The sequence below is a fragment of the Mchenga conophoros genome, linkage group LG22 (genome assembly GCF_057382185.1).
Source record: "Mchenga conophoros isolate Kocher_MC1m ecotype Shallow Benthic linkage group LG22, M_conophoros_male_GT1.1, whole genome shotgun sequence".
Lineage (NCBI taxonomy): Eukaryota > Metazoa > Chordata > Actinopteri > Cichliformes > Cichlidae > Mchenga > Mchenga conophoros.
The window spans coordinates 28256085-28282314 of NC_140546.1; the positions used below are offsets into that span (position 1 = coordinate 28256085).

The window sequence follows — 26230 nt, forward strand, 5'->3', positions numbered from 1 at the left end:
TCTTTTGACCCATTTTGCCAAAGGAAAGGACGTTGCCTAATAATTATGCACACCTGATATAGGGTGTTGATGTCATTAGACCACACCCCTTCTCATTACAGAGATGCACATCACCTAATATGCTTAATTGGTAGTAGGCTTTCGAGCCTATACAGCTTGGAGTAAGACAACATGCATGAAGAGGATGATGTGGACAAAATACTCATTTGCCTAATAATTCTGCACTCCCTGTAGCAAAATGTTCTGGGAAGACAAGACTGACTGTAAAAGTGTCAGAAATTATACATTTGTGATCAGACAATGATTCAGACACTCTCAGGGAGTTTATTGATATAATGAGAGTAAAGACCAGATCCAGTGTACGTCCACCATTATGTCCTTATTAGTCATTTAACTGATGTGCTAAGTTAAATGACTTTGAAATATTGTTAGCAGAGACGGGTCTTCCAGCGGAATCTGCATGAATATTGAAGATACTTATATTGTCTAGACGGAGGAATAATCACACGTGGGGCATCGGCTTTTCACCGGAACAACACTTAGTTTTTATTATTGAACTCTCGCGTGCACTCTGCAGCATAACAGGAAGCATCCTTTCAAAATAAAATCACAACAGATGACAACGAGGGCATACCTATTAACTAGCTCAACACCCCCACTTGCACTCACGTTGTCAGCTTTACATGCATTCCAAAAGAAACAGTTTTTCTTTACTATTTGTTTACACTCCAAACATATATTTCTCAAACTTCAATAACTTCCCCTTTGTTGCTGGCTTTGTCATAACATCGGCCACCATCAGACCTGTCGGACAATACTCCAATATCAAATTTCCAGCATTAACTGTTGATCTCACAAAATGATATTTGATATCGATATGCTTACACCTCTGTCTGTTAACAGGATTCTTTGCCAATGCAATAGTCCCTTGATTGTCCTCAAAAATCTTTGGCGGTCTCTTTTGATGCTCATACATGCTTTGCAACAGTTGTGTCAAGTACAAACATTCTTGTGTTGTTGCTGCCAAAGCTATGTACTCTGCTTCACAAGTTGACAAGGCAACAGTTGGCTGCTTCTTTGTTCGCCATGACACCAAAGTACCTCCTTCATTCAGGCTTACGCAGTAACCTGTAGTACTCCTCCTGTCAGTCACATCCGCAGCCCAGTCTGAGTCACTGTGACCTTGTACTCTCAAATCTTTGTCACTTTTCCTGTAGCACAATGTCTTGTCTTTTGATTGTTTCAGGTACCTTAGAACATGTTTCACAGTAGTCCAATGTTCCACAGCTGGTTCTTTGAAGTGCTGTGACAGCTTACTTACAACAAAACTCAAATCTGGTCGTGTGCAAGAGGTCAAGTAAATAAGGCTACCTACTGCCTCTCTGTACATTCTGACATTGTTCATTTTCTCAGCATCATCATTGTAGTTCAACCTTTGTTCACAAGGAGTTGATCTTGGTTTACAGTCTTGCATTTGAAATCTTTCCAGTATGTTTTCTACATATCTCTCTTGTAACATTTTTACACAATCTTGGGTTTGCTCAAAATCAATACCAAGAAAATGTTTGAGTTTCCCCATATCTTTCATTTTGAATCTTGCAGTTAGCATTTCCTTCACAGTTTTCAAAACCCTTTCATCACTGGCTGCAATAATAATATCATCAACCCATATGATCATGATCACTTTTTCTTTTCCTGTTTTCCTTGTGTAAACACAATGATCTACAGGACTCTGCATGAAACCGTTCTCTATCAAATAGTCATGTAATGTCCTGTTCCAGTTTCGGCCTGACTGTTTAAGCCCATAAAGTGACTTTTCCAGCTTGTAGACCAGTTTCTCATCTGTTTTTCCTTTTACTTCATAGCCTTCTGGCTGCTCAACATACACTTCAAAATCTATTGGTGCATGCAAGTATGCGGTTTTTACATCCATCTGATGCAAAATCAGGTTTTCTTGTATTGCACACTGCATCAATACTCTTATGCTTGTCAGGTTAGCAGTCGGAGAAAAAGTTTCATCATAGTCTATCCCAAAACACTGGTTGTAACCTTTAGCTACGTACCGTGCTTTATATTTTTCTGATCCATCACCACTGTTTTTCTTCACATATACCCATCTACCCCCCACTGCTTTCTTTCCCTCAGGTAAGATTGTTAGGGTAAAGGTGTTGTTCTCTTTTAAGGATTGCATTTCTTCATCCATAGCTGCTTTCCACTCTCTAGAGTTGGGTGACCTTGCAGCTTCACTGAATGTCACGGGTGAGTTACTTATCAGTCTGTAACAGTAGTCTATATTAGTCAGCACTTGATCATCAATGTCTTCTCCTGACTCATATTCATTTAGATAATCTGGTTTCTTTCTTGTTCTAGAAGGATACCTTCTGGAGTTTTCAGTCTCATCACTAAGTGGGATCTGACTGTTCACTTCTGGTTGGTTGTCAGTATCTGGTTCCTGTGAACTGGTACTGGGGCTTTCCCTGTTCACGTTTGGTCTCTCCCTCACCTGTATGTCTTCATCCTCAGATGTCGTATCAGTTTGTGTTTGCTTTTCCTCATTGTGTTTGGTTACAAACTTAACCAGCCTAAACTTTTGCACTTTGGCGCTGTCTGGGAAATAAACCTTGTATGCTGGACTGTTTTTGTCGTAGCCTACAAAAATCCCTTTTGTACACTTAGAATCCAGCTTACCCTTGTTTTGCTTGTAAGCATAACACTCACACCCAAACTTTCGCATTCTGGATAGATTGGGCTTCCGCCCAGTCAGCAAAAAGTAAGGTGTCTGCCCTGTCCGGTTGTTAAAGCATCTGTTTCTCACGATAGCCGCTGTTTGAACTGCATACGTCCATAATTCCTTTGGTATGGCACTCTCAATAAGCATGCACCTCCCCATATCAAAAAGTGTTCTCCAGCCACGTTCTGCTGTACCATTCTGGTGAGGGGAATATGGGGCTGAAGTTTCATGTCTTATTCCATGTTTGTTTAACAATACCTGGTAACTCTTTGCCATGAACTCTGTGCCGTTGTCTGACCTGATACACTTTACCTTCCCGAGTGGGGCTGTATCGGCCAAAAAGATTTCAGTTGCTTGCATTGTTTCACTTTTGTTTTTGAGAAAATATACAAATACTGCACCGGAAAAGTCATCGGTAAACAATAATGCATATCTGTGTCCATCTCGTGATTCTGGATCTATCGGCCCTGCTAGATCCGTATGTACCAGCTCGAGAGGTTTCTCAGCTCTCCTGTCAGGGTTTCTATTCCTAGTCTGGACAAATTTTCCCTGAATACACACCTCACAGTTCAAACTTTCTTTGTCAGTTTTCCCTTTGATTTTCATACCTTCAACCACATTTTGTAGCTTCAGAATGTCACTATGATTGCAATGTCCCAAAATTTCATGCCATGTCTGCACATCAAAACAATTATTACACTTATCATCGTACTCACTTACAGTCTCAAGGTAATAAAGTCTGTTGTGCTCATGGATGTGAAACTTTGTACCGTCTCTGTGTTGAAGGACGTTCCTTCCTTTCTTAAAGATGATAGTGGCTCCGTTCGTGGTGGCCGCTCTCACAGAGAAGATATTCTGTGGAAATGAGGGAATGCATAGGGCGTCTTTCAGTGTTGTTTTACACTGTCTCCCTCTGCTGTCAATCAAGCACACCTCTGCATCTCCTCTGCCTTCAGCCACTCCTTTACACCTGGTGCCATCAGCTAATTCCACACAGTGCGTTCCCGGCTGGAAGTCGTCATTAAATTTCTTGAACGCTGTTTTATCATTCAGGATGTGTGATGTTGCGCCAGTATCCACCATTAGGCCTTTGGTCCTGATGTCTTGTGGCTGTTGAGGTGCCGCGTAGTCATCGCTCATCCGGAAGACATAGGTGTCGTCGCTCTCTGCGTTGTCGCCCTCCTCCGAGGCTATGCGTGCTTCATCATTCCGTTGTCGTCTCCTGCAAGTCGACTCTCGAGGGGTGTTGCTCCTACAGTGACCGCACCACTGTCTGTAGCGGCATGCTCTGGCCTTGTGTCCCCGTTGGCCACACTTAAAACAGACTATGTCTGACATGTCTCTCCTGTGGTCATTAGCAGCTGCTGCGGGTCTCACGCTGGGTTGCACTCTCGCCTTCATGATGTTATCCTCTTGTTCCATTAAGCGCATTTTCTCAGTGTCCTCATAGCTGCGGAGTTTCGTTTTAAATTCCGCAAACTTGATTTCTGATTCACTTTGCGTAATGTGAACGGAAAAAGGTTTAAATGTTTCTGGTAAACCTTTTAACACCATCGCTACAAGCAGACCATCACTAAGTGTCTCTCCAGCATTTCTCAGGGCTGTAATAAATGTCTCTGCGCGTATGATGTACTCCGTGACGCTCTCACTGCTTGCTTTCTTCAGAGAAGTCAGTTCGGTATAAAGGCTGATAATTCTTGGTTTACCTTTTCCTGCATAATAGTCTCTTAAAATTTTCAGTGCCTCGCGTCCATCATCGGCAGCTTCTCTCATCACGAGCGATAAACTCTTATCATCCAGGAACTGTATTAACTCTGCATAGGCCTGGGCATTCTTATCTTCGTCGTCCTCATCGTCGTCATCACTTTTCAATATTGTGTCTTTTAGACCTTGTAATCTAAGATGTCCCAAAAATTTTGTCTCCCACAGTTCATAATTCTTCTCATCTCCGTCAAAAACCAACCTTGCCCATCGGCCACTGGGTTCACCAGCACGCTTATTCATGGTGCTAACTTAGCACGCTAGCCCTCACCGAACACGCTGTACTTTGCGACTTTTCTGGTGGTAAACTTTCCCCTGGCGTAGCTTCAATGTTTTCCTGGGCCCATAACCTGTTAGCAGAGACGGGTCTTCCAGCGGAATCTGCATGAATATTGAAGATACTTATATTGTCTAGACGGAGGAATAATCACACGTGGGGCATCGGCTTTTCACCGGAACAACACTTAGTTTTTATTATTGAACTCTCACGTGCACTCTGCAGCATAACAGGAAGCATCCTTTCAAAATAAAATCACAACAGATGACAACGAGGGCATACCTATTAACTAGCTCAACAAATATTGAGAAAATCTCTGGCAGTGCAGTTACAGGGATCATCAATGTGTAAATTAATCACACCTAACAAAATATATTTTTCTTAAATTTAACAGCAACAGATGCAAGCAGATTAGAGAATTAATTCAGAAATATTACCAGATTTAAGAGTTTGGTAGATAACAATAAGGCAAAATGGATATTCACACTGAATTTTGAAAAGCAGTGACTTGGCAAGTGTGAAATGAATCATGAGTAAAATTAAATACAGTTTAAATTATTCTTGTAAACTAATGCTCTTAGTTTACAAGAGCATTAGTTTGCCTGACAGTCTCAGAATCAAGAATTCAAGAATTTGTAGTTGGGTGACTAAAATTCCCTGAAACCAGCAGGGCCCTGGTTTAAACCAACTGAAACAGATACTGCAGGCCACAAACCCATTATAAACAAATGATTTACTAGTTAAGATATCTATTTTTACAAAAACCGATAACTGCAGGAGAGACGAGCTTCAGTGGCTGACACTTACATGGTACAGTAAGATTATTAAACCTGGCTGTAGAAATATGGTCAATGTGGGTTTTTCCATCTGTGCCTTATAATCACAGGCATTGGTGAAGTTGAAGTGGCTGACCTTGAGACCTAAAAACTTGGTGTTGTAGTGGTAGAACAGCAGATGTGCAATTTATCTGGTGAAAATCTATCTAATATTAATGGTAAGAAAATAACTGTACCTGTAATGGAGCAGGGGTTAGCAGGAGTCTTCCACCGTCATGCTGTAGAAGTCACAAGTGAAGGCTTAGATCAATATTTGTGGTCAGAATACTTGAATCCCCGTCATTTGGGTGAAGATCATTTTGCTTTAAAAGGTTCACGTAGGTTGAGGAATGATGTGAAGTTGTCCACAAAGGGGATGTCATTATTCCTGCAGAAGCCCTTAAGCCAGATGTGAAACTCACACAGACAGCTGAACTTCACAACACTAATAGGGGGGTGTCAGCAAACAGATGATACGCTGCTTTCAAGTGGCCATAGAAGGCCCACAAGTCTTTTTTGAGGGTCTCTGATTAATGATATTTTAAGTCATGAGTTTGGATGTGGACAACTGTTGTAGAGGCTTTGTGGTAGGTTTTCCACAGCTGTAGAGCTTTTAGAGCGATGCCATTCACACAGTCTGGGATAGCTAAGCATAGGGGGAACCCTGGGTTAACATAGTGAGCTGGTCACCAGGTTTGTGTGACCACTTATCCTAATAAACACCAGTGTTATGTTAAGTGAATCCAGATAAAGAAACATACTCTGGGCATGTTGAAATCACTAGTACAGGGTTCACAGCATGTACTCCACTAAGCTTAACTCTCTTTCAGGAACAGAAAATTCAAAGTTCTCCTCATTTGGGGTCACCAAGCTTGGAGCTGTTAGTTAAACCTACTTCTTGGAATAGGGCCCTGAGTAAGGAATATACAACGGATGAGTTTACAAAGTGGAACACAGGACTAGAGTTTACATACACTGGGAGTGACAAACAGAGTGAGAATGAGATGCAGGTGGAGGTAACAGAGAAACACGGGGAAAGCTACAGATATATACCTGATATTGCAAATCAACAACTGTCCTCCTGTTTTGGTTCTTCTAGAAGTCCACAATGAGGCTAAATGCCAGTGGTTTTCTTCAGTCACTACATTATAGAATCAAGACTTATAGATATATTAGGTTAGATTAGGTATATGTGTCGATCATTAGAGTAAAAAACCTGCATTTTATTATCTTGAGAAAGACTTAGAATTTCCACTCAGGCAGCCCACCTTTCCTATAAGCCCTGTATTTCTACATGCACACAACTGAGTGGCATCAGGCAGGCCTTACATAAATCTCTAAAGGTTTTTGGGTTTGAGATTTCAAATATGTTTCTGTTATTTTGTATGTCATGAATTACCATGACAAGGCAGCAACAGAATGGAGAGATACTGCTGGTTCCTACAATTCCAAACTATTTAACTTCTCCCCAGTGTCCAAACTATTTTCTCTGACTTGACTTAATGAATGGGTTTAATTGCTTTCCCTCCGTTTTCTTTCCTGTACAGAATCAGAAACATTAAGATCCAAGTGTAAACCCTGCATGTCTCTCGGTTCCCTTGATATGTCATTTTGACAGACTTAATTTCTAAAATTGCTGTTTAAACATCTAATTTTCTTATCAAATGACATGTTTTTACTTTAACATTGAACATGGACAAAAACACTTGATCCAGCCCTACCTCAGCAGACAACTTTTTTTGCAGCTGTAGTTCCTGGCACCCAATCAATTCATTTATTTTCAAGAGGATAACTGAAGCCTGACACACACATAATAATTCTGAACGGTGACCTAGGTCCCAGCTTGATTTTGTTCTTCTCAGCGGTCGGAGTAATTTGCTGCATGTGGTCCTGAGACCTATTTAATAAGCAGTTTTTGTTTTATTTGAGCAATTATACAATATCAAATATTACTTTAAAAAAGTTTTTTATTTTTATTTTGACCATATCCAACATTTGAGTATGAATGAAATATTTGTGTTACCAGTAGTGAGTCTTTGTGTTTGCTCATGTGCATGAGTGTTGTCTGAGTAGCTTAGCATGACCTGTAGCAGCAGTTGCACCTTTGACCTCAGTAGATCCTCAACAATCCTCTGTAGGTGCTTTCAGAAGCAGATGTGTCTCTTGTCTTTAGCTCACAGTAGTGTTAACCTCCCCTGTTACTTCAGTATCCCACTCGGCCCCTCAATTATCTTAACATCATGTCAGAAACTGTTCCCACATGTGCTCCACAGGATCCGGAGAAGACAGAAACACCAGAGCAAGACACCATTAAACTCTGTCCTAAGAAGGTATTCTATTGTCCAGTAGATAGCACAGGTCCTACATGTTACCAAACATGATCTTATTTGTGATGCGCTTCTACCTCACAACAGAGGCATCGTTACTTCTTGCATTCCTTAAAATTTAAGGTTCCTTATGGAGTTCTTCTTCACTAAAAACACTATAAAGCAATGTTTTAGTATCCTCTACATTTTCTTTAATTTTTAAAAAAAGGTTGTGTACAATTTCAGTTAAACACACCTTTGACCCTGAAATGTTGAAACTGTATTTTTGGACATAGCCTGGGCTTTGGTGAGGTCAAACATTCAAGTAGCCATCAAATACGCTAATAAAATATGCTTTTAAAGCTGCACCAATCAATATTTTTATATTAATGGATCAAGTGACCGTTTGTGATTTTACTAACAGCCTCAGAGATAATTAAAACCAAAAACGTTTGCATATTTTATTTAGGTGCAAATGTAACTTTAAATTCAAAAGATTTGGTTAGTGCTGCTTGGTAGGAATGTATTGAATATATGAAATCTGATGGCTTCTAAACTATGTTTACATTTTTGTTGATAACTGAGTTTGATGTGTTTTTAACAACCTCCTAATAGAAAAGTACAGAAGCAGAACAGGTCTGAGAGCTGACAGAATTGCCTCTGGCTGATAAGCACATATGTTTCTGAATGGGTTTGTAGTGTGTGAAGCATGCATGATGAAGCTTTTTCCTTTTTCTGCTTCTCTCCTGTGCAGCTTCAGGAGGGCCAGCTTGTTGTGCGTCACTTCCAGTTCCTGCGCTGGTCTCCATACCGTGATGTGCCCGACTCCAAGAAAGCCTTCCTTAGCCTTTTGGCTCAGGTTCACAACTGGCAGAGGGAGTGTGGGGAAGGACGCACCATTGTTCATTGCCTGTGAGTCTGCTTACATACACCTGCACCATCCATTCTGTTTCTTTAATTTAGCTATCATTGCTACAATAAGCACTTGGGGTTGTTTGCTTTGTACCAGCACTGGGTAGAAAGATAGTGAAGGTTGCATCACAGCACCACAGTTCCTGGTTAAAACGCCTGCTGTGTGAAGTTTGTATGTTCACCATGCAGGTGCTTTAGCTTCCTCCCATAGTCCAAAGATACGCATGTTAGGTTAACTAATTTTAAATTGGCCATGGATGTAGAGTACACAGTACGCTCTGAATATATGTACAATGACTAGCAAAGCGCTAAATAAAGGCACCATGTGAGTACCTGCTTTAGGACCTGGATCACTTGCAATGTGAAAGACTCATTGTCACAAACAGGGAGTAATTCTTTTTAATTTAATTTTTTTTAATTTAAATCTAATATTGCATTTGTTTTATTACAAAAAATTTACAAAAATTAAATGAAATAAATTAGGGAGAGGGTGAACACTTTTTCACAGTGCTGTGCATGTAATTTGCATCATGCAAAAGGAAATTTTACTTCATTTATTTGTCTATGCACTTTTAAAGTATTTACTGGATTCAAGCATTCGCATTATGAGTACAGCAGGTCTAAGTTTTCATGTCTAAAAGGCTGAGGTTCTCAGTCTCTTTCAGACTCTGTTGAAGGCTCAATTTCTGAATGTTTGACCTTAAGTAGTCCGTACTGCGAGTAATGACAGCTTACATTCACATTGTTCGCCTTGCTACTTTTTCTTTAAATGGTTACAGAAAGTTCTTTTCTTAACAGTTAAATTTCAGTTTTGCTGAAGAAATATTATCCAATAAATATGGCAGCAGCGCCGCATAATTACTGTCCCCTATCCTCATGTCAGGGCCTTTGTTCTCTGGAGATCAGGCTATGTGTAAGACATTTAATATCTGATTAAATCCCAGCTCCTGTATTTTAATGAGAACTTTACTCAGATATTCATCTTGCATGACTGCCGGCTGGCCTTTTTCTGGCAGCATGCTTGATCTGCGGTCAGTCAAACTGTGACATTTCACTCTGTAGCTCCCCCTCTGAGAGGCTGTGTGAGCTGCTCTACCACATCTTTATTAGGTCACTCATGTCTTTATGCTTCTATTTTCTGTGTGTGTCTTTGTTCATTCCTTCTGGAGTAGGAATGGCGGCGGTCGAAGCGGTACTTTCTGTGCTTGCACCATGATCCTGGAAATGATTCGACACCACAGCATTGTGGATGTGTTCTTTGCTGCCAAAACGCTGCGCAACTCTAAGCCAAACATGGTGGAGACAATGGTAAGCAACAAGGAGGAGACTTTGGGACTATTCTAGGAAGGTTTAGCTAATAGCTCTGATTTTGTTAACCCTGAGATGAGGGGAAACTCCTACTTTTCTGTTCTGGAAAGAGTTCACTTAAACTCTCTCTGTTACCGGGGTAACAGACTCTATAAAGAAAACCTGTTGATGGGCATCGGTGGGGGGTTGGGGCTAAAAGCATTTTTAACCAGTGAGGGAAGAAATAATGACATTTCGTATTGGAAAAGAAAGAAAAACATTAGGTTACTACATTACCATCAGTACTTTAGATTTCTACTGAAGAATTATAAAGAAAAAACATAAACGCGTTTGAATTTAAAAATGTCTTTGTGGCAGGTTCACTCTGGTAACTAAAACCACAGATTTATAAATAAACTTTGTCTGATCTGTTTCTCCTGATTTTTATCTTCTGTTTCCGTCGCCTACATGTTGTTCCTATTGGATCATAGCTTTCAATTCAAAATTCAACCCTAACCCTAAATGATAACTAAAAACAGTATAAAAATATGTATATTTTATATCAAAATTTTATTCTCTCTTTAATGATGACAGAGTGGACCAAACTGATTAAAATCTCTCCTGTTTTTCATGATCACTGGATTATATTGGCCAGTCTGGTTTTTATTTACATGTTACTGTGGTAAATCACAGTGTCATTGATGATGACTTACTTTGTCTACTCATGCACGTGCCTATCTCAAGTTGAACGTAGTCTGAGTTGATTGGAAATGCATACATTCCCAACTTGTTTCAGCTAATTTGTTTGTAAAATAACTTTTCAAACAGTATGTTTACAGAGAAATATGATAAGAATAACACGTTATTGAGTTATCACATTACTGTATGTTTGACATGGCCAAGCACTGTTTATCTCATTCAGTGCAAGAAAATAGTCTAGATGTAACCACTTTAATTGCATAACAATATTTAATAATCATGATATGAAAAAACAAGCCTCTGTTTTGTTTCCAGGAACAGTACCGGTTCTGCTATGACCTGGCCCAGGAGTACCTGGACTGTTTGGAAGTCAGATAGCATCTATCCCTTTCATCTCGTCAATCCTCAAGTAGACGGTCCAGATCCTGGACCCTGCATCTTGGATCTTTGCTCCTGCCTCCTTAGTCCGTGTAAGCAGCTCTGTTTTTCTCGTTCGCAACGCCTGGATGAAACATCGGCCATAAAGGCTGATAGAGAAAGTTCCCGGGAAAATTTGTAATATACTACTGACACCCTTCTTGGCTTTTCCTCTGCGCTCTGATCCAACCCGTACTCTTTTTTTTGCCACTTTACATCTGCCAAAATGTTGAACACTACAGGAGTGGAGTTTACTTTATAAAACCACTGTCAACGCAAGCCGGACTACCTGTTGTACAACTCACTGACTGGATACAAAGATCTCTGCTGTATCCTGCCTTACTATGAACGCTGAACACTGATAGGCCAGGCACTGGATGATATTTTGTGTTTGTTTGTAACATTGTAAATGGTGCAATCTGCTGTTGGTGAACATCCCATGTTGTACTATATTATATTTGAATTTATCGTGGGTGGGGCTGATGGTCAAAGGGTTACGTGAGGCTGAGCTGGAAAGAGGTTGGTCACATCCAGTGGACATATCTGTACAGTGAAGTTGTGTTGGACCTAATTTCTCTTTATTTATTCTTTGTGTATATAGATATTTCTTTTCCTTCCCTCGGGTGTTTCTAGATGTTCTTAACGTCTCTCAGTGTGCCAATCCATTCTCTCTGTGTCTGTAAAAGGGGTAGGGTTCAACATCTGCATGCCCAGTCTTAAGTGTTCCATTGCAGTGTGTGGCTCAAGTCTGCTTTAGGGTGGGTTCTGCAAAAACGAATCCCTCTGCTAGTCCTGAGAGAGCTCCATAAAAGTAACCATGTGTTGCTGTGAGAATACAGTGAAAATCTGTTGCTTTCTAAATTTGTATTTATTCAATGTGTTTTCTTTTCAAAATAGTGTATAAAAGAGGAAATGAAATAAAATATGCTGTTGCCTCATAGCCACACTTTTTGAAGAGGTTTTTATTAGTGCATTTCACAGACGCAAGCAGAACAACTCGGGCTGAATCTTGGCATCCTCTATGACCTACACTTCCAGAATGAAAAAACGGATTCTCTTGTTAGCATCACGGATATGTTACGCAATGTGTAAGCTCCACCCATCAACTGGACACATCCATGCCGTGCAGTAAGATGAGTTACAAAATCCCAAAGAGGAAGGTAAACTGTCGACAGCGTAACTACAAAGACATTCAAAACAATCACAAAGAGATGCAAAGTGATCATGTGTTACGGCCGAGAGGGCCAGGCAGTGGGTGTGGACTCAAATGCAGACACAGAGGGAGGCAAAACGGGCGTGAGCACAGAGTTTATTTACAGAGCTGAGCGAAGTTACATGCTATGAACTGTGAAAGCTATGAGCGGAAAACTGTGAGGCAAAACTGTGAACGAGAAACTCTGAGGGCTGGATTCCACAGAGGGATCCGGGGAATGGAGAAAGGGGGCAGCGGCTTGGAGGGAGGTGTGAAGTCACTATGATGAGAGGAGGAAAGTAGTCAGTGGTAGTCTCAATGAATCACAGCTGGAGGATTAGGCTATGGTGGTTTGGGCTTACGCGTTGCAGATTTGAAGTGTCAATCGAGGAGGGAGTGTCCAGGGGGTTCCGGGTGAGGAGTGTCCAAAGCAGATCCAGAATAGGCTTGGAGTGGGGAGCTGAGCAGGGAGGCAGGCAGATGGGTCCTATGGCGAAAAAGGAAAGAAAACACGGTGAGGAGAAAAAACAGTAATCCAGAGTTCTCGCAAGGGCTTGGCGGCCTAGCACTAACATGTGTTAGCAGAAGATCTGGCAGGGGTCTGTCGTGAACGCTGGTCTTATATGCAGGTGACTTGATTGGAACCAGGTGTGGAAGCTGATTGGAGTCTCCGTCTGAAGGTGGAGCCCAGCAGAGTGGAAACACCCCGTATTCACCCGGACCATGACAATCATGACTACAAAGAAACACAAAAAACTACAGAGAAACTTAGAGAAGCCACAGACTATAAACAACCACAATAAGATGCAAACTGACAACAACATGACTATAAAGACGCATAAAACAAGTGCAAACAGAATTAGAATGGGGGGTGTCCTTTGCATATCTGGCTGTGTACACAACCCAGTGGCTGTTAATGTGTCCAGGACTGGAGGCTATCTTGAGCCACAAATAGGAATTTCTCATTAATATTGTATCACAATATTCGGTTTTTACATCTTGAATTAATAATAATGCAGATTTATTACTGCAAAGAAGAAAACTTGAGCTTCAACACATTTTTACACACCCGCCTTCTCATTTCATGCCCCAGTTCCCCTCCCCCACGGAGTCCTACATGGATGTGCGGCAGACGCTTAAGTCCAAAAAGGCATTTTTAAACACTTTTGCATTTGTGATTTAAAAAAAAACAAACAAGATTGTCGCCTCCCCCAACCAGCAGCACCAGAAAAAAATCCCTCACTAGCCCCGCCTCATACATCCAAGAGATATTGGTGCTAACAAAAAAGCACCAGACAGTTCACTCTCTTGACCTGTGTTTTAATTTACGCTTATCATTTAATTAGCAACTTTAATGGACTTTTTTTTTATCACTACCACCAAACAGACCCTCTAGTATTAAACCACCTCTTTAATTGGAGAGTCCTGATGATCCTATTGATCAAGGGCCCGGCACACTTAATCTGCATGTGGCGCTTCACATGTGATGTCACATCTAGTTTTTCCTTTTTTTCCCTCTAAATGAGTGGATAAAAAAGCTTCACTGATTCACTGTTTGACCCTCTGCTACCCTCCAAGCTCAATATACTGTACTCCCACTGCGCCTTGAAAGGAGAGGAAGGACACTGACAGGATTTCTAACACAGCAGGTGCATGAACTCCAGAAACAGTGAAAAAATGTGAACACAGGTCAGAGGTCACACTGAGCTGTCTGGTTGGCCTGTCCTTATTTTGTGTTCCTTGTTCAATTGCATTCGCTGCTTGTGTTTTCAAATGAATCTATCTGCCTTCCCTGCATTTAAAAATGATGAAAAGCTGCATAATGCATGTTGGATGAAAAACACAGTTGCCATTGTGTGCAGCACACAAAAGGATGGGGATGACGCGCTCCTCAAAGCATCTGTTTATGTCAGATTACAATTCACAAACCTGGAAATGTGTGTTTTTTTTCCTTATTTACCTCCACTGCTATTGCCTTTTTTCTTTTTACCACTGATCTGATTCAGAGAACAGTGCGAGACTCATTGTTGCAGCAGCGTTTACTGTAATTACTATAGGAGCCATTGTCTCACACTGAAAGGCTGTGTTCAAGTGGTGGAACTCAATTAAAAAGGAGGCTCTGTAGATATGTGGAGCTGCTTATCTTGAGGTTTTGAGTCATCTCGGGGCTTTTTTACACATATAGTTACAGGAAACTGTTCTCGGGCAGATTATCAGCTTGTTATGTAAAGGGAGCGGACTAAGGTTTAAACCTGAATTACCTGCAGTAATGACTAAAGCTAGCCACATTAATAACATAGTTTAGTATTTTTTATATTGTTTTGCTTTTTTCATCATCACACCCTCGTGCTAACAGCGATGACAACAGGCTCATACAAGCCTTCTGACTGTTCAAATTCTCACTCATAAGTTATTTATATCCACATTAAAGTGCAGACACATTGAGCCGCTGTTGCATGCTCTAAGCCAATAACAAATAATGCCAGGCTGATTTCCATGACTGATCTGATGGCGGTGGCTTACAGCTCATCTTTGGATAAGTTCATCAGGATTTGTAGAGCTGGCTTTTTTCCTTATCTCACGCTGTGTTAGGTCCATAGCTTTTACATTTCTGTAATCAAATGGCATTTTGTTTTCCAAGAGCCAAATGAGCCGGCAGGAGGGGCTGTTTGGAGGGTAGCACACCCTGGCACCCTGGCATCACGAATCTGCAGAAGGCAAGCTGTGCAAACACAAACACAAAAGATCCATCTCATCCCCCCTGCTGGCTTTCTGTTAAGGTTAAAGCCATGGGATGTGAAGCCACATGAATTAATTAATATTGTTTTCAGTTTTTTTGGCAGATTGATCACGGAGAGAGAGGGTGACTGGAGATGTATGCTCTGCTCTCTACTGGGAGATTCCATCTGAGTTTGCTTTATCCCCAAATCCATAACATAGATTCATCTTATGCTGGACACAATGTTACATTACAGTATATTAAATTAGATTAGACAAGGAAATGGACCCAAAGCTCTGTCTATACATTAGAAAAAAGGTCTGTGCAACATACTTCAAGATGCTAGGTTTGCCAATGCTAAAAAGCTGGTGTGTTTGTGTGTGCGTGTGTGTGTGTGTATTTTACAATGTCTTATTCAGTGTGGTAATCATTGATTATGTCAGGTGAGGATAACAGAATGTCTATGAAGGTCGGCAAATATGTCGTTTGGTAAGAAGATACTACATCAGTCAGGGTAGCCTGTGGCAGTGCAGGGCAAAACTGATGAGACTGTTCCCCCATCCTCAGAGGGGGAGGGAAGATGTGAAGCGATGGCCGAGGGCGAGTCAATAATGAACTTGCTTTATCCCAGTGGCTCACAGTGCATAGGACGTGCATCTTCATCCTCAGCTCTCTGTGGAACAATAAGCTCCCAGAGAGGCTGGTGCTGTCAGAGGTTGCGTGACCTGGTCACACGAGACTCATATGAGCACTTCTGCACACACTGACCTGCACATAGACCTCAGTTCTGATAACGCCACAACTGTCACAGTTCCATGCCCTGCACTGTAAAGCACTATACATACAGTCAAAGAAACCACTCAATCTGAGCTATCCCACTAACGTGTTCATTTCTAATCATGTTCACTCTTCAACTCTGCTACCTCCACCTCCTGTCTTTTTGTTAATGCAGACCATACATCAAAGCAGGGCTATTGTCAAGACTTCTATCTTGTAAAGCTTCTCGTTCTTGCTGCTATTCTTCTGTCATGTGAACGTTGGCATCCTCGAAAGAGTGACCTTTGCCCTTTAGATGCAGATGGACAGCCAAGTCTTGTCCCGTCGAGGTGGCTCTTCTTCTCGGATGAGAGGTGAAACGTCTTCAAGCAACTTAAAGAAGTCCAGACGCTTTTCTTTCCAAGCTCCTTGGACTACGACGACCTGGACGACTGAGAACCTTCACAGACAGAGCACAAGTACTACAAATACTATTCAGTAACAAGTTCTTTTTATGTTTTCTGAACACTTATATGTTTTAACAGAAACGGCTGTACTTTCTGCTCCTTACATTTTCAAAACAAGCTTGTTAACTTCATGTCACTGACCCTTCAAAAATCAACTGGATTTGAGCACAAGTGGAGGTAATGCAGAAAGGACCATCTTATTGGTGTGTCCATCACCAAGACTTATTTGCATACTAAGAGAGGAAAAACAACATAATTTTACAAAATCTTTTATTGTGCTATACAGAGGGGTTAAAGTGAGCCAGAACCATTTGGAACAGTGTTTTCTGTGCAGATGCCCATGAACTGCGGTCAGTGTACTTCAGCATAACACTTTAATGTGGAAGGTCATTTTAAATTAAACATTTCCATCAGCTCAACAAATATCATCAAACACACAACTGTTTGTCACACACTGTGTCTGCTAGCTACAGCTGCTGTATTTTCCAGAATTAGATCCTGGGTCCACCCAGTCTACATATCACAGTGACCCTGGGCAAGACACTGAAAACCAAATTGAAATGAAACCATTAGAATGTGAAAGCATACATGACAGATTACAAAGCACTTAAAGCACAAAGAATAAAGTGCTATATGAATGTATTTGAACATAGCTTGTTGTAAAAAACAAAACAAAAAACCCCCACTTTCACTGGTCAGTAAGAATAGAACTGCATTATAAAAACACAAGGCCATTCATTTTTAAACTCTGTTTTAACATGAAAGCATAACATGTTCTGGTATAGAGAAACAGGGGTTTTGGTACACTTATACCATTTTGTACCATCATAATCATGCATAGTTATATAGTTACATACGAATCTGACATCACAATGATTTACTGTATTTGTGCTTCATTAATTTAAACTCTTTACCTTTATAAAGTACCTTTATGTTTAAATACAGCATTTCCCACTGCTCCGACACTGTATATATTCCACGGGAAGCCATCTTTCCAGCTCCTTCCCTTCCTGACTCCAGGCACTAAAAAGGGCAGAGTTCATTAGTTGTAATCCCTCTCACCTGTCCCCTTCATTCTCCCGGGGCAGCCCTGTGAGCTCACCCGACCATCCCTCCATTGCAGCAGAGTCAGAGACCACACCCCTGCCACAATCACTATTAGGTGAGTATACACTGAGATTTTGCACTGATCCAGATGAAAGATGACCGATGTGAAAGAATCTGTGAGAGACTTGCAAAACTGACACATGTAACAGTCTGGTGACCCACCATAGCCTGGGAGTATAAAAGATGGACACAGCTTCTGGATCTGAAAAATAAAGCCGATGTGGACATGCCTTCATCCTACATTGTTTTTAATTGTCAGCAGCTGGATATTCATATGACTTCAAAAATACTCCCAGTTGTATAGAAGACCTCATTACATGCTATTCATTACTCAATCACTAGTTTAAAATTGAATTCGAAAGGATATTTTGGTCAATTTATAAGTGAGAAAGAAGGATTATCAGTGATCCATGATGACTTACCTCTTGGCTTCGTAACAGATAGTTACTAACTAATGGGTGGCTACATCCATCTTTTATACTGGCTACGCCTGGGACAACTTTCTGAATGTCTCAGAATATGTGCAGAAATGCTCTTACCTTTAAATATGCGCACATGCAAAATTACTAAAAGGTTCATGAAAAGTGCACACTAGCTGATTTTGTTATTACCATCTTTTGAATGTTAGTGAATCTGAATCATTTTAAATTAACAAGGCTGTGCAGTCAGCATATTATCCCCTATGTCTTTCTACAAGGAAACATGTTGTGTTATCCCATATCTTGTGGTGAAGCAGAGAAAATACTGAATGCTGTAAGAGAGAAGCGTGCACCACCAAGGCAACAAAGCAGAGAAAGTCTGACTGCAGAAACTGAAACAACAAGAAGACCTTGAGGCCCAATAAATATACACAGTGTGAACACTCGTTTCCTACATTCACAGTCTATAAAACCTTTTGATACATGGTTTCCTGATAGACATGTTTTGATGCTTACATCAACAAGATCAGTCATCACTTGTATGCAGGTGTTCAGTGTAGTTTTTAAACTTTGCGTGCTTAATTAGTGCAAACATCACATTCTTTTAGTCGTCAGCAGGTGAAAAAGTGAAGTGATAATTTCTTTTTATGATCTTGTGAAAAAACATAATAGAACACACGTCAGATGGGGAGGCATTAATCACATTTAGAAAGAATTCAGAGAAGATTAAACATATAAGAGCTGCACAATCAACTGAAATGGGAAACCAGAGTATCACACTCAATGCCAGTTTACAAATAGTACGTTTATTAATGTGAGATCTGGTGAGTAGAGGCCATTTGAGCACAGTTAACTCAAATTCATCTTAAAAAAGAAAAAACAGTCTGAGATGATCAGCAATGCCACATTCTGATACAAGCGGGCATCAGAAGATGAACATAGGAAGGAATGGACAAAGTTGGCAACAATACTTAGGTAGACTGTGGCATTTAAATGATGCTCAGGTGGTACTGCAAAGAAAATATCCCCCATACCATCAAACCACCACTGTCAAGAAGAACTGTTAATACGAGACAGAATGGATCCAAGTTTTCATGTTTTATTAGAGCCAAATTCTGACCCTACCATGCAAAAATTGCATCAGAAATCGAGTCTTATCAGACCAGCAAATGTTTTTCCAGTATTCTGTTGTTCAATTTTGGTGCTTCTGTATGAAGGGTTGCCTCAGTTTCTTGTTCTTAGCTTACAGGAATTAGAGCTGGTGTGGTCATATGCTGCTCATCTGTGCAGGCTGTGCATTCAAAGATGCTTTTCTGCATATTTCAGTTATAATGAGTGGTTATTTAGAGTGCCTGTTTCTTTCTTATCAGCTCAAAGCTCTCTGGCCATTCTCCTCTGACCCCTGGCATCAACAAGGTATTTTCAACCAGAGCACTGCCACTCCCTGGATGTGTTCTGACTGTTCTCTGTAAACCCTAGAGATGATGGTGGCCAAGGTCTGAGTAACTGCCAATCAACAGTTTTTTTTTCTCACACAAACAATAAGGCCATTGTGAATTAGCTTTCTTTCTCAGACAAAGAGATCTTCCTCCAATATTTAACAATTTAATATGATAAATTGGATCAGATTGAAACATTTGTGCTGCTTGTCTGCATATTATTACTTCTATAGTTAAATAAATATCTACTATATTACCATAAAGTATTTATTATTAGTGGACTTTGACAAGTGGTGGAGGAAATTTTCTTTCAGGAGAAGAAGCAATAAAGCACAATGGAAGACACCTCACTGCTCCTAAAATTGTATTACTGGAAAATTGTGCATACAATATCAAAAGTAAAAATGACTATTCTGCAGAAAAACGTTCCCCATCAGCATTAAACGGATTAATATTACTGCTGCATATGTTTAAGGTTGAGCGCATTTTAAATACTTCATATTTTGTTTAATGTTCAGCATCATAATCTATAAGCCAAACGTTTGTAGTGGCTGACCTGTGTGAAAAAACTGAAAACAGTTTTTCATGGGCTAAGAAACACAAGATTCCATATTAATTAAAAAGAAAAAGCATATTAAAATATATTAATAACAAAAAAATCAACTGAAAGGTTTAAGCAGTGTGTGACATTGTTTACTGTCAATATCTACAGGGGGAATGAAAACAATAAAAAATGAAGGTGAAGTGTTTTCAACTCATTACATTCAGTCAAACATCTGAAAGCTCTGGCAGGGACTGCACCTTAATAACTGGGTGTTTTATTAGACCAGACATGGTCAGAATTACAGTCCCCTCAGCATTATTGTCCAAGCGTTGCTTGGTAATGTACAGAAGGGGTTATTAACATCTTTTACATATTCCATTTTCTTTACATCACACATGTTGGTGAGCAAAAGGAAAGCAGCAAAAGGTTACGAAGATAAATCACTGAAGCTTTTTAATTGCTAATGATAAGTGAGGACTCAGGGTGACCTGATCCAACCTTACTATATACCCTTTTGAAAAGGAACGTTTTAAGCCTCATCTATCTCCCAGTTCCAAACTGGAAGTTGATTCCACAGAAGAGGGGCCTGAAAGCTCCCATTCTGCTTTTAAATACCCTAGGAACTGCAAGCAAGCCCGCAATGTGAGAGTGGAGATTTTTAATGGGATGATATGGAACTATAGGGTCATAAAGATAAGATGGGGCCTGATTATTCAAGACCTTATATGTGAGGAGCAAGATTTGAAATTCGTTTATGGATTTAACAGGGAGCCAATGAAGTACCGGGCAGTACTTTTGTTACGGCATTTTGGATCAACTGAAGACTTTTCAGGGAGTTTTTAGGACACCCTGATAAAAATGAATTACAATAGTACAGCCTAGAAGTAATAAATGCATGAACTAGTTTTTCAGCGTCACTCTGAAACAGGATATTTCTAATTTTAGAGATATTGTGGAAATCAAAGAAAGCAGTTCTACATATTTGTTTAATATGTGCTTTAAAGGACACCATGGTCCTAAACAACTCCAGTAGGAGTACCAGAGATGGTATCCATCCTCCTAATAAGACCAGGTTTCAAACAAAACAAAAAACAAACAAACCTAGCAGAGACAGCAAGAGCTTTAGGAGCGACCAAATCAACAACGACACACAAACAATCTTCAACTTAAAGTCGATGCTGAAAATACCTAGCAAAGTGTCTCAAGTGAAGAAACCATTTGATTTTGTTGGTTTTTCTTTGTTTTTTTTAAATGAAACACATCTGTTGTGATTACTGGAATTAGAGATGTGGCCACTTAGTGCCATTAGCTCTTTGCTTTCTCACCTCTGCTAATTTGATTAACTTAACTGACTGATCTCTCCAACTTGTTTATTCTGTTGGTGCCTTTTGGAAAATTTAAATGGAATTATTTAATCAATAAAAATTTCTTTGCCTGGTTCATAAGACGTTTGTGTTTCAGTCTTTCAGGTTGCTAATCAGCCTTGCTTAGGTTACTTAGGCCTAAGCCATCTCTTTGAAATGAACCTTTTGCCATTGAGAAAAACAAAAATCCAGCACAAACCTTTCAAAGTATTAAAATGTCCCACACCAGTGGTTGATTGTGGGAGCATCTGTGGTCCACTGAATTTGTTCAAGCTGAGCACAATCATAGAATGTAGAAAAATTACTTTCTAAACAATTTTAAATACACAAAGTGGTTTAAATGTAACATCTTGCAAGATATATTCAGCTGATGTGCATCTTTGCTTGGAGCTGGCCTGTGGTAACCAAGGAATGATTGGTGCAATGTATAAAATTACCAGTGTAAGGGCAGATCCTAGCTTATCTTAATGGATCAGTATGGTCTAAAATTAAGATGATTAAAATCTGATTCTTTCTCTGTTGTAATTTCATTCAAGTTAGGCTGCTGGTGTTGAAACACTATCCTTTACCCTTGCTGAGCTTTATGCTGCAAGCATTTCACTGCATACAAGCTGTAATTGAAGTTTGATTATGGAAATTTTTTGGGATGCATAGGTGAGTTTTGATCTTCAGGCTTGCAAATATATTCTCTAAACAGTGCTGCTACTTATCATTATCAAAGATCAGTGTATGGAACATTGACAGCAGCTTACCACATTCATCTGTCTCTAATCGTCGCTTTCACTGATTAAAATGGCAAATGCTACCAGTGGTGGCTCATATCAGCTGTTACTAATTAATGCTCATTCTGTGGGTAACTTGATAACAGGCTCGCATTAATCTTTCTGTTGTCTTGTTAAAGTTCTCTGTGCATGCACAAGGAATGAGGGAGCGGCACTCTATCAATGCTGAAGTGTTTCAGGAGTTTCAACAACACCAGAGTAACTTACTAACTTACTTATTTCAGGAGTCATTTTCTCTCGATTTACGTTTAGTTATCATTTCTCCACTTATTTCAGTTGAACCTTAAAATCAGCAGTTATATTACAAGTCAATATCAATTAAGTTGCTGGCAATGTTCCCTCTAATTTTTCATGTGTCTGAGTGAACACACAAACTCCCTGAGCGATCTCGTGGACCCATGTGAGCGACAGCAGACGTGTGCACTGTGGTCACGCCAGCGTCGAATCCATCCAAGTTACATGGTTTATTAAAATAATAAAATTACAGCATTTACATTTCTGTTGTAGACTACTTTTAGTTAACTGCTTTAGCCCATTTACAATGAAAATTTAAAAAAAAAATCTTGTTCATGATCTGTGTAGCATGTTAACACTATTGGAAGTAAAAATAACTTGAACTCCAATTTTGAAAACACAACTTTCTTCTTCTTCTTTTTTTTTTTTTTAAATAAAGCTCTGACTTGTATTATGAGTCTGTGGTCTGGGAGAGGGTCCTGTAACTCTGTCTGCAAAATACAGAATATAATGACCAATGTTGGGCAATTAATTATATAGTTACTTGTTCAAAAAAGTAACTCAGTTTTGCAAACAACAAAGTTTTTTGCAGCTGTTTACCTAAAAATGCAGCCAAGGCGTTTTTTTAAAATAAACATTTAAAACTATTTTCAGAACAATCAGCTGGTCTGCATCAAATCTGATGCCAAACAAATTATTTGTGCCACTCCAAAAAATAATTTCTGTCCACTATGAGATAAAGGAGAACAACAGCCTGATACTTGCAGGCCTGACAGCAGGAGATGTATCACTGTCGCCTCATTGTTCTGACACACACAACAAAACTATTGACTACACTACACACTAACTACACAAGATTTGTGCTAAACGTTGCAAATCTCTCACATCTCAAAACACCGCACCACTCCTAAAACGTCCTCCCGTTTCTTAACAACTAAATGCCATGTTTTGATTGGTCGACATGGTACATTTTTCGACCAATGGGAAAGGGTGGGGGTGCTTTGGTTTCGTCTTTGCTCACAGGCAGAGAGTTCTTTCAAGCGTTTTCCTTATAAAACGCCGTTTTTACCGTTTCTTCCTGCAGTAAATATAAACAACGATAATATTCAGGAAGAAAACCAAACATTGCATTTTTTTTTTATCATAACTCTAGTTTTACGTGGCCTATCAACACAATTTAAAAACTGGTATAAAGTCCACAGTTTTTCCGTTACTTCTTCCGTCTGTCCTGCTCACATCTCCATAGGTTGTACACGTTGTCATTAATGTGGCTTCACTCCACATCAGCCATGCCGCTTTGCTAGCTAAAACACCGGTGTTGGCACATATTTACTTTAATTTCAATTCAGGTTAGAATTTTTTTGTGTGCGCAACGCAGATTTTCTGTGCGCAGAGACCGTGCCAACAGTGCGCAATTGCACACGTGCGCAGCTTAGAGGGAACATTGGTTGCTGGTGACAAATATTCTTATTTGATTAAGTGCCATTAATTTCACCAAATATAAATTAACTGGCAATATAATGTATTCTGTATTTGTTGCACTACCTGGTTGTGCCAACAGGTGAAGTTAGTGAAATTGTACTCCACAATCTGTTTCATTAACAAGGAAATAATTTCTCTTTTAGCACAGATATACACGTGATCAGTATAAGGACCTCTAAGACTTTATTCTCAAAATTGTATTTTGACTTCAATCTCAAAAGAACTTTTAAATTTGGAATTACTTTTGAGTACTGTATTTGTGGCTCATTGTGGCTCACCTCATTTTGTGTATGCAACCTATGCAGACATCCTTCAGTGCTGTGCTCGACAAAATCGACAGCACATAGTCCAAAAGGAATAAGGCTGTGTAGGAAGAATACTGACTGGCTGAAAAGTGAGCTTGAAAGCGTACAAAAAAAAAGGCAATGACTGCGGTGCAGAGCACTCTCTTTTCAACTAATAATGTCAACTATATCTTTTGATTTTTATTTCTATAAGTAGCTAAAGTCTTTTGTGGTAAAATGGTTATATGAAGAAAACAATCCACTAATGTATTCATCCATCCAGTCCATTCATCATTAAACTTTTGGTTAGGAAATTCGTATAAGAAATTTGGTAATTATTTGAACAATTGTCCTACCAAGTCTTCTCAATCGGGAAAAAAGAAAATGTGATAAATATCTAAAGTAATTTACAAAAACAGTCAGTTTTGCATTTGCATTTGTCTAAAATATAGCTTTAGAATATGCCCTTCAATGCGCATGCTAAACAAATATACAGAAATGCTTTCTTGCATTTACCCATTGTCTCTAAAATTAGAAACATCCTGTCTCAGAGTGACGGTAAAAAACTTGTTCATGCATTTATTACTTCAAGACTGGATTATTGTAATTCATCATTAGCAGGTTGTCCTAAAAGCTCCCTAAAAAAGCCTTCAGTTGATCCTGAATACTGCAGCGACCACTGACAGAGACTAGAAAGAGAGAGGGCATGTTTATCCCATATTGGCTTCTCTTCATTGGGTCTCTGTTGAATCCAGAATCAAATTTAAGATAATTCCCCACATCTAATGAAGCCCAATCTTAAAGACCTCATAGTACCATATCACCGTATTAGAGCACTTAGACCTCAGGCTTACTTCCTTATTTCCAAGACTTACTTTTTAAAGGGCTTGAGTAACCTTGGATTTTTATTTTTACTGTTTCACAAAAGGGTTAAAAAGGGAATGTTCACAATTTAGACATTAATTGCAGGTTATTTTATTAAGCAGCTGAATCAAATAATAATAATAATTATAAAATTAATATAAAATTTTAAAATCACCTGAACTATGCTTATCTCATTAACCTACTGTGAGAAAATCCAAATCCTCTTGATTCTATAATATAACATGACACAAATAAGCAGAAAAAAAGCAGAAAACTACCAGTTTGCAGGTTCACAGTTTGAGCCGTAGTTGATTCTTCTGGTGTCTCTGCTGTAATTCTGACCTGCTCATCTTGCAGAAGTTAAAGGGGAGAACCACTTTTATACCTGGTCATCCTTTCTCCCTAATTTATTACTGGCTGTCACATCACCTGTTACCATTAGTGAGGCCAGACGTCATCTCATCCAATCATGTGTTAGCATCTAATCACCTGATGTTTAGCCACACCTTATCAACCTCTCTGTAGCTATCTGACGTTTTAAATTGTATGTTGAAACCACATTAAACCTCAAAAGCACTTCATTACATGTTCTTTTTTATTTTATGTTATTCTTAACATAGACAATTCCATTACATATGAACATTTAGTCACATATGAATATACTTCACTTCCTGTTTCATTCAGCTCATACAATTTATCATTGGTTAGATTTATCCTCAGTTCATTCTCACATGAGCATCTATTTTGTATATAATCTCCTTTTAATCCAGTTGTGTAAGAGTACTTTATTTTTCTTCTTCTCTTTAAAACTCTGGTTTTGCTGATCACCCTCAATACAATTTATTTTATTAAATCGTACATTTAAAAAGTCTGACATTCTTTTAGATTAGTGGCTCCTTGGAAAAACATTTCCATTACTCATCTAATTTCTCATTTAACATATTATTCAGGCTTATATTTTGCTTTATATCACAGATTAAGAATGAAGATAATTTACTATTAGCAATAGCACATATAGACAAGCTCTGTTATAGCACTCTGTATTATTTTAAACATAAAAGGCTGGACATTAAGACCTTTTACCCTCTCTCAGAAGTCTGAGAAGTATGTTCGGGGGTCTTCAGTCTCTCTCTTAATCCCACCTTACTAGATAAGGGGTATAAATTTTCTATTATTAAAGCAGTAGGCAAACATTTCAACTTATCAGTGTAAGGTGACCCCTTGAAAACGACTCAGTTTTAGAAAACAGTCATTCTAGAGGGTATGTGACTTAAACTCCAAATCTGAACTCAGCTTGATGTCATCACCCTCTGAAGACCTTCCATTTTTTTGTGCAAACAGAGTCTGGCAGATGACTAGAGTGAGAAAGCAA

General features: G+C 39.4%; 1 protein-coding gene and 1 long non-coding RNA gene across 7 annotated transcripts in view; one reads left to right on the forward strand and one right to left on the reverse strand.

Moving 5' to 3' along the window:
* The window catches only part of LOC146549654 (receptor-type tyrosine-protein phosphatase U-like), a 260100-nt gene extending 247951 nt beyond the window's left edge, over positions 1–12149 (forward strand). For 5 of the 6 annotated variants that reach the window (XM_085262637.1, XM_085262638.1, XM_085262639.1 and 2 more), the window contains 3 exons: positions 8645–8802; positions 9975–10110; positions 11104–12149. In XM_085262637.1, the coding sequence (XP_085118763.1) occupies positions 8645–8802; positions 9975–10110; positions 11104–11166 (357 nt within the window). In that variant the 3' untranslated portion in view covers positions 11167–12149. Of the gene's footprint in view, positions 1–7857; positions 7915–8644; positions 8803–9974; positions 10111–11103 lie in introns of all 6 variants that reach the window. The other variant, XM_085262642.1, reaches the window with a different exon arrangement.
* Positions 12150–16620: 4471 nt separating this feature from the next.
* LOC146549656 (uncharacterized) lies at positions 16621–25258 on the reverse strand. Its single transcript, XR_014890572.1, has 3 exons — positions 25137–25258; positions 17254–17362; positions 16621–16882 (listed from the first exon to the last, which is right to left on the reverse strand). It is a non-coding gene; the product is annotated as an uncharacterized LOC146549656 (long non-coding RNA).
* Positions 25259–26230: the final 972 nt, after the last annotated feature.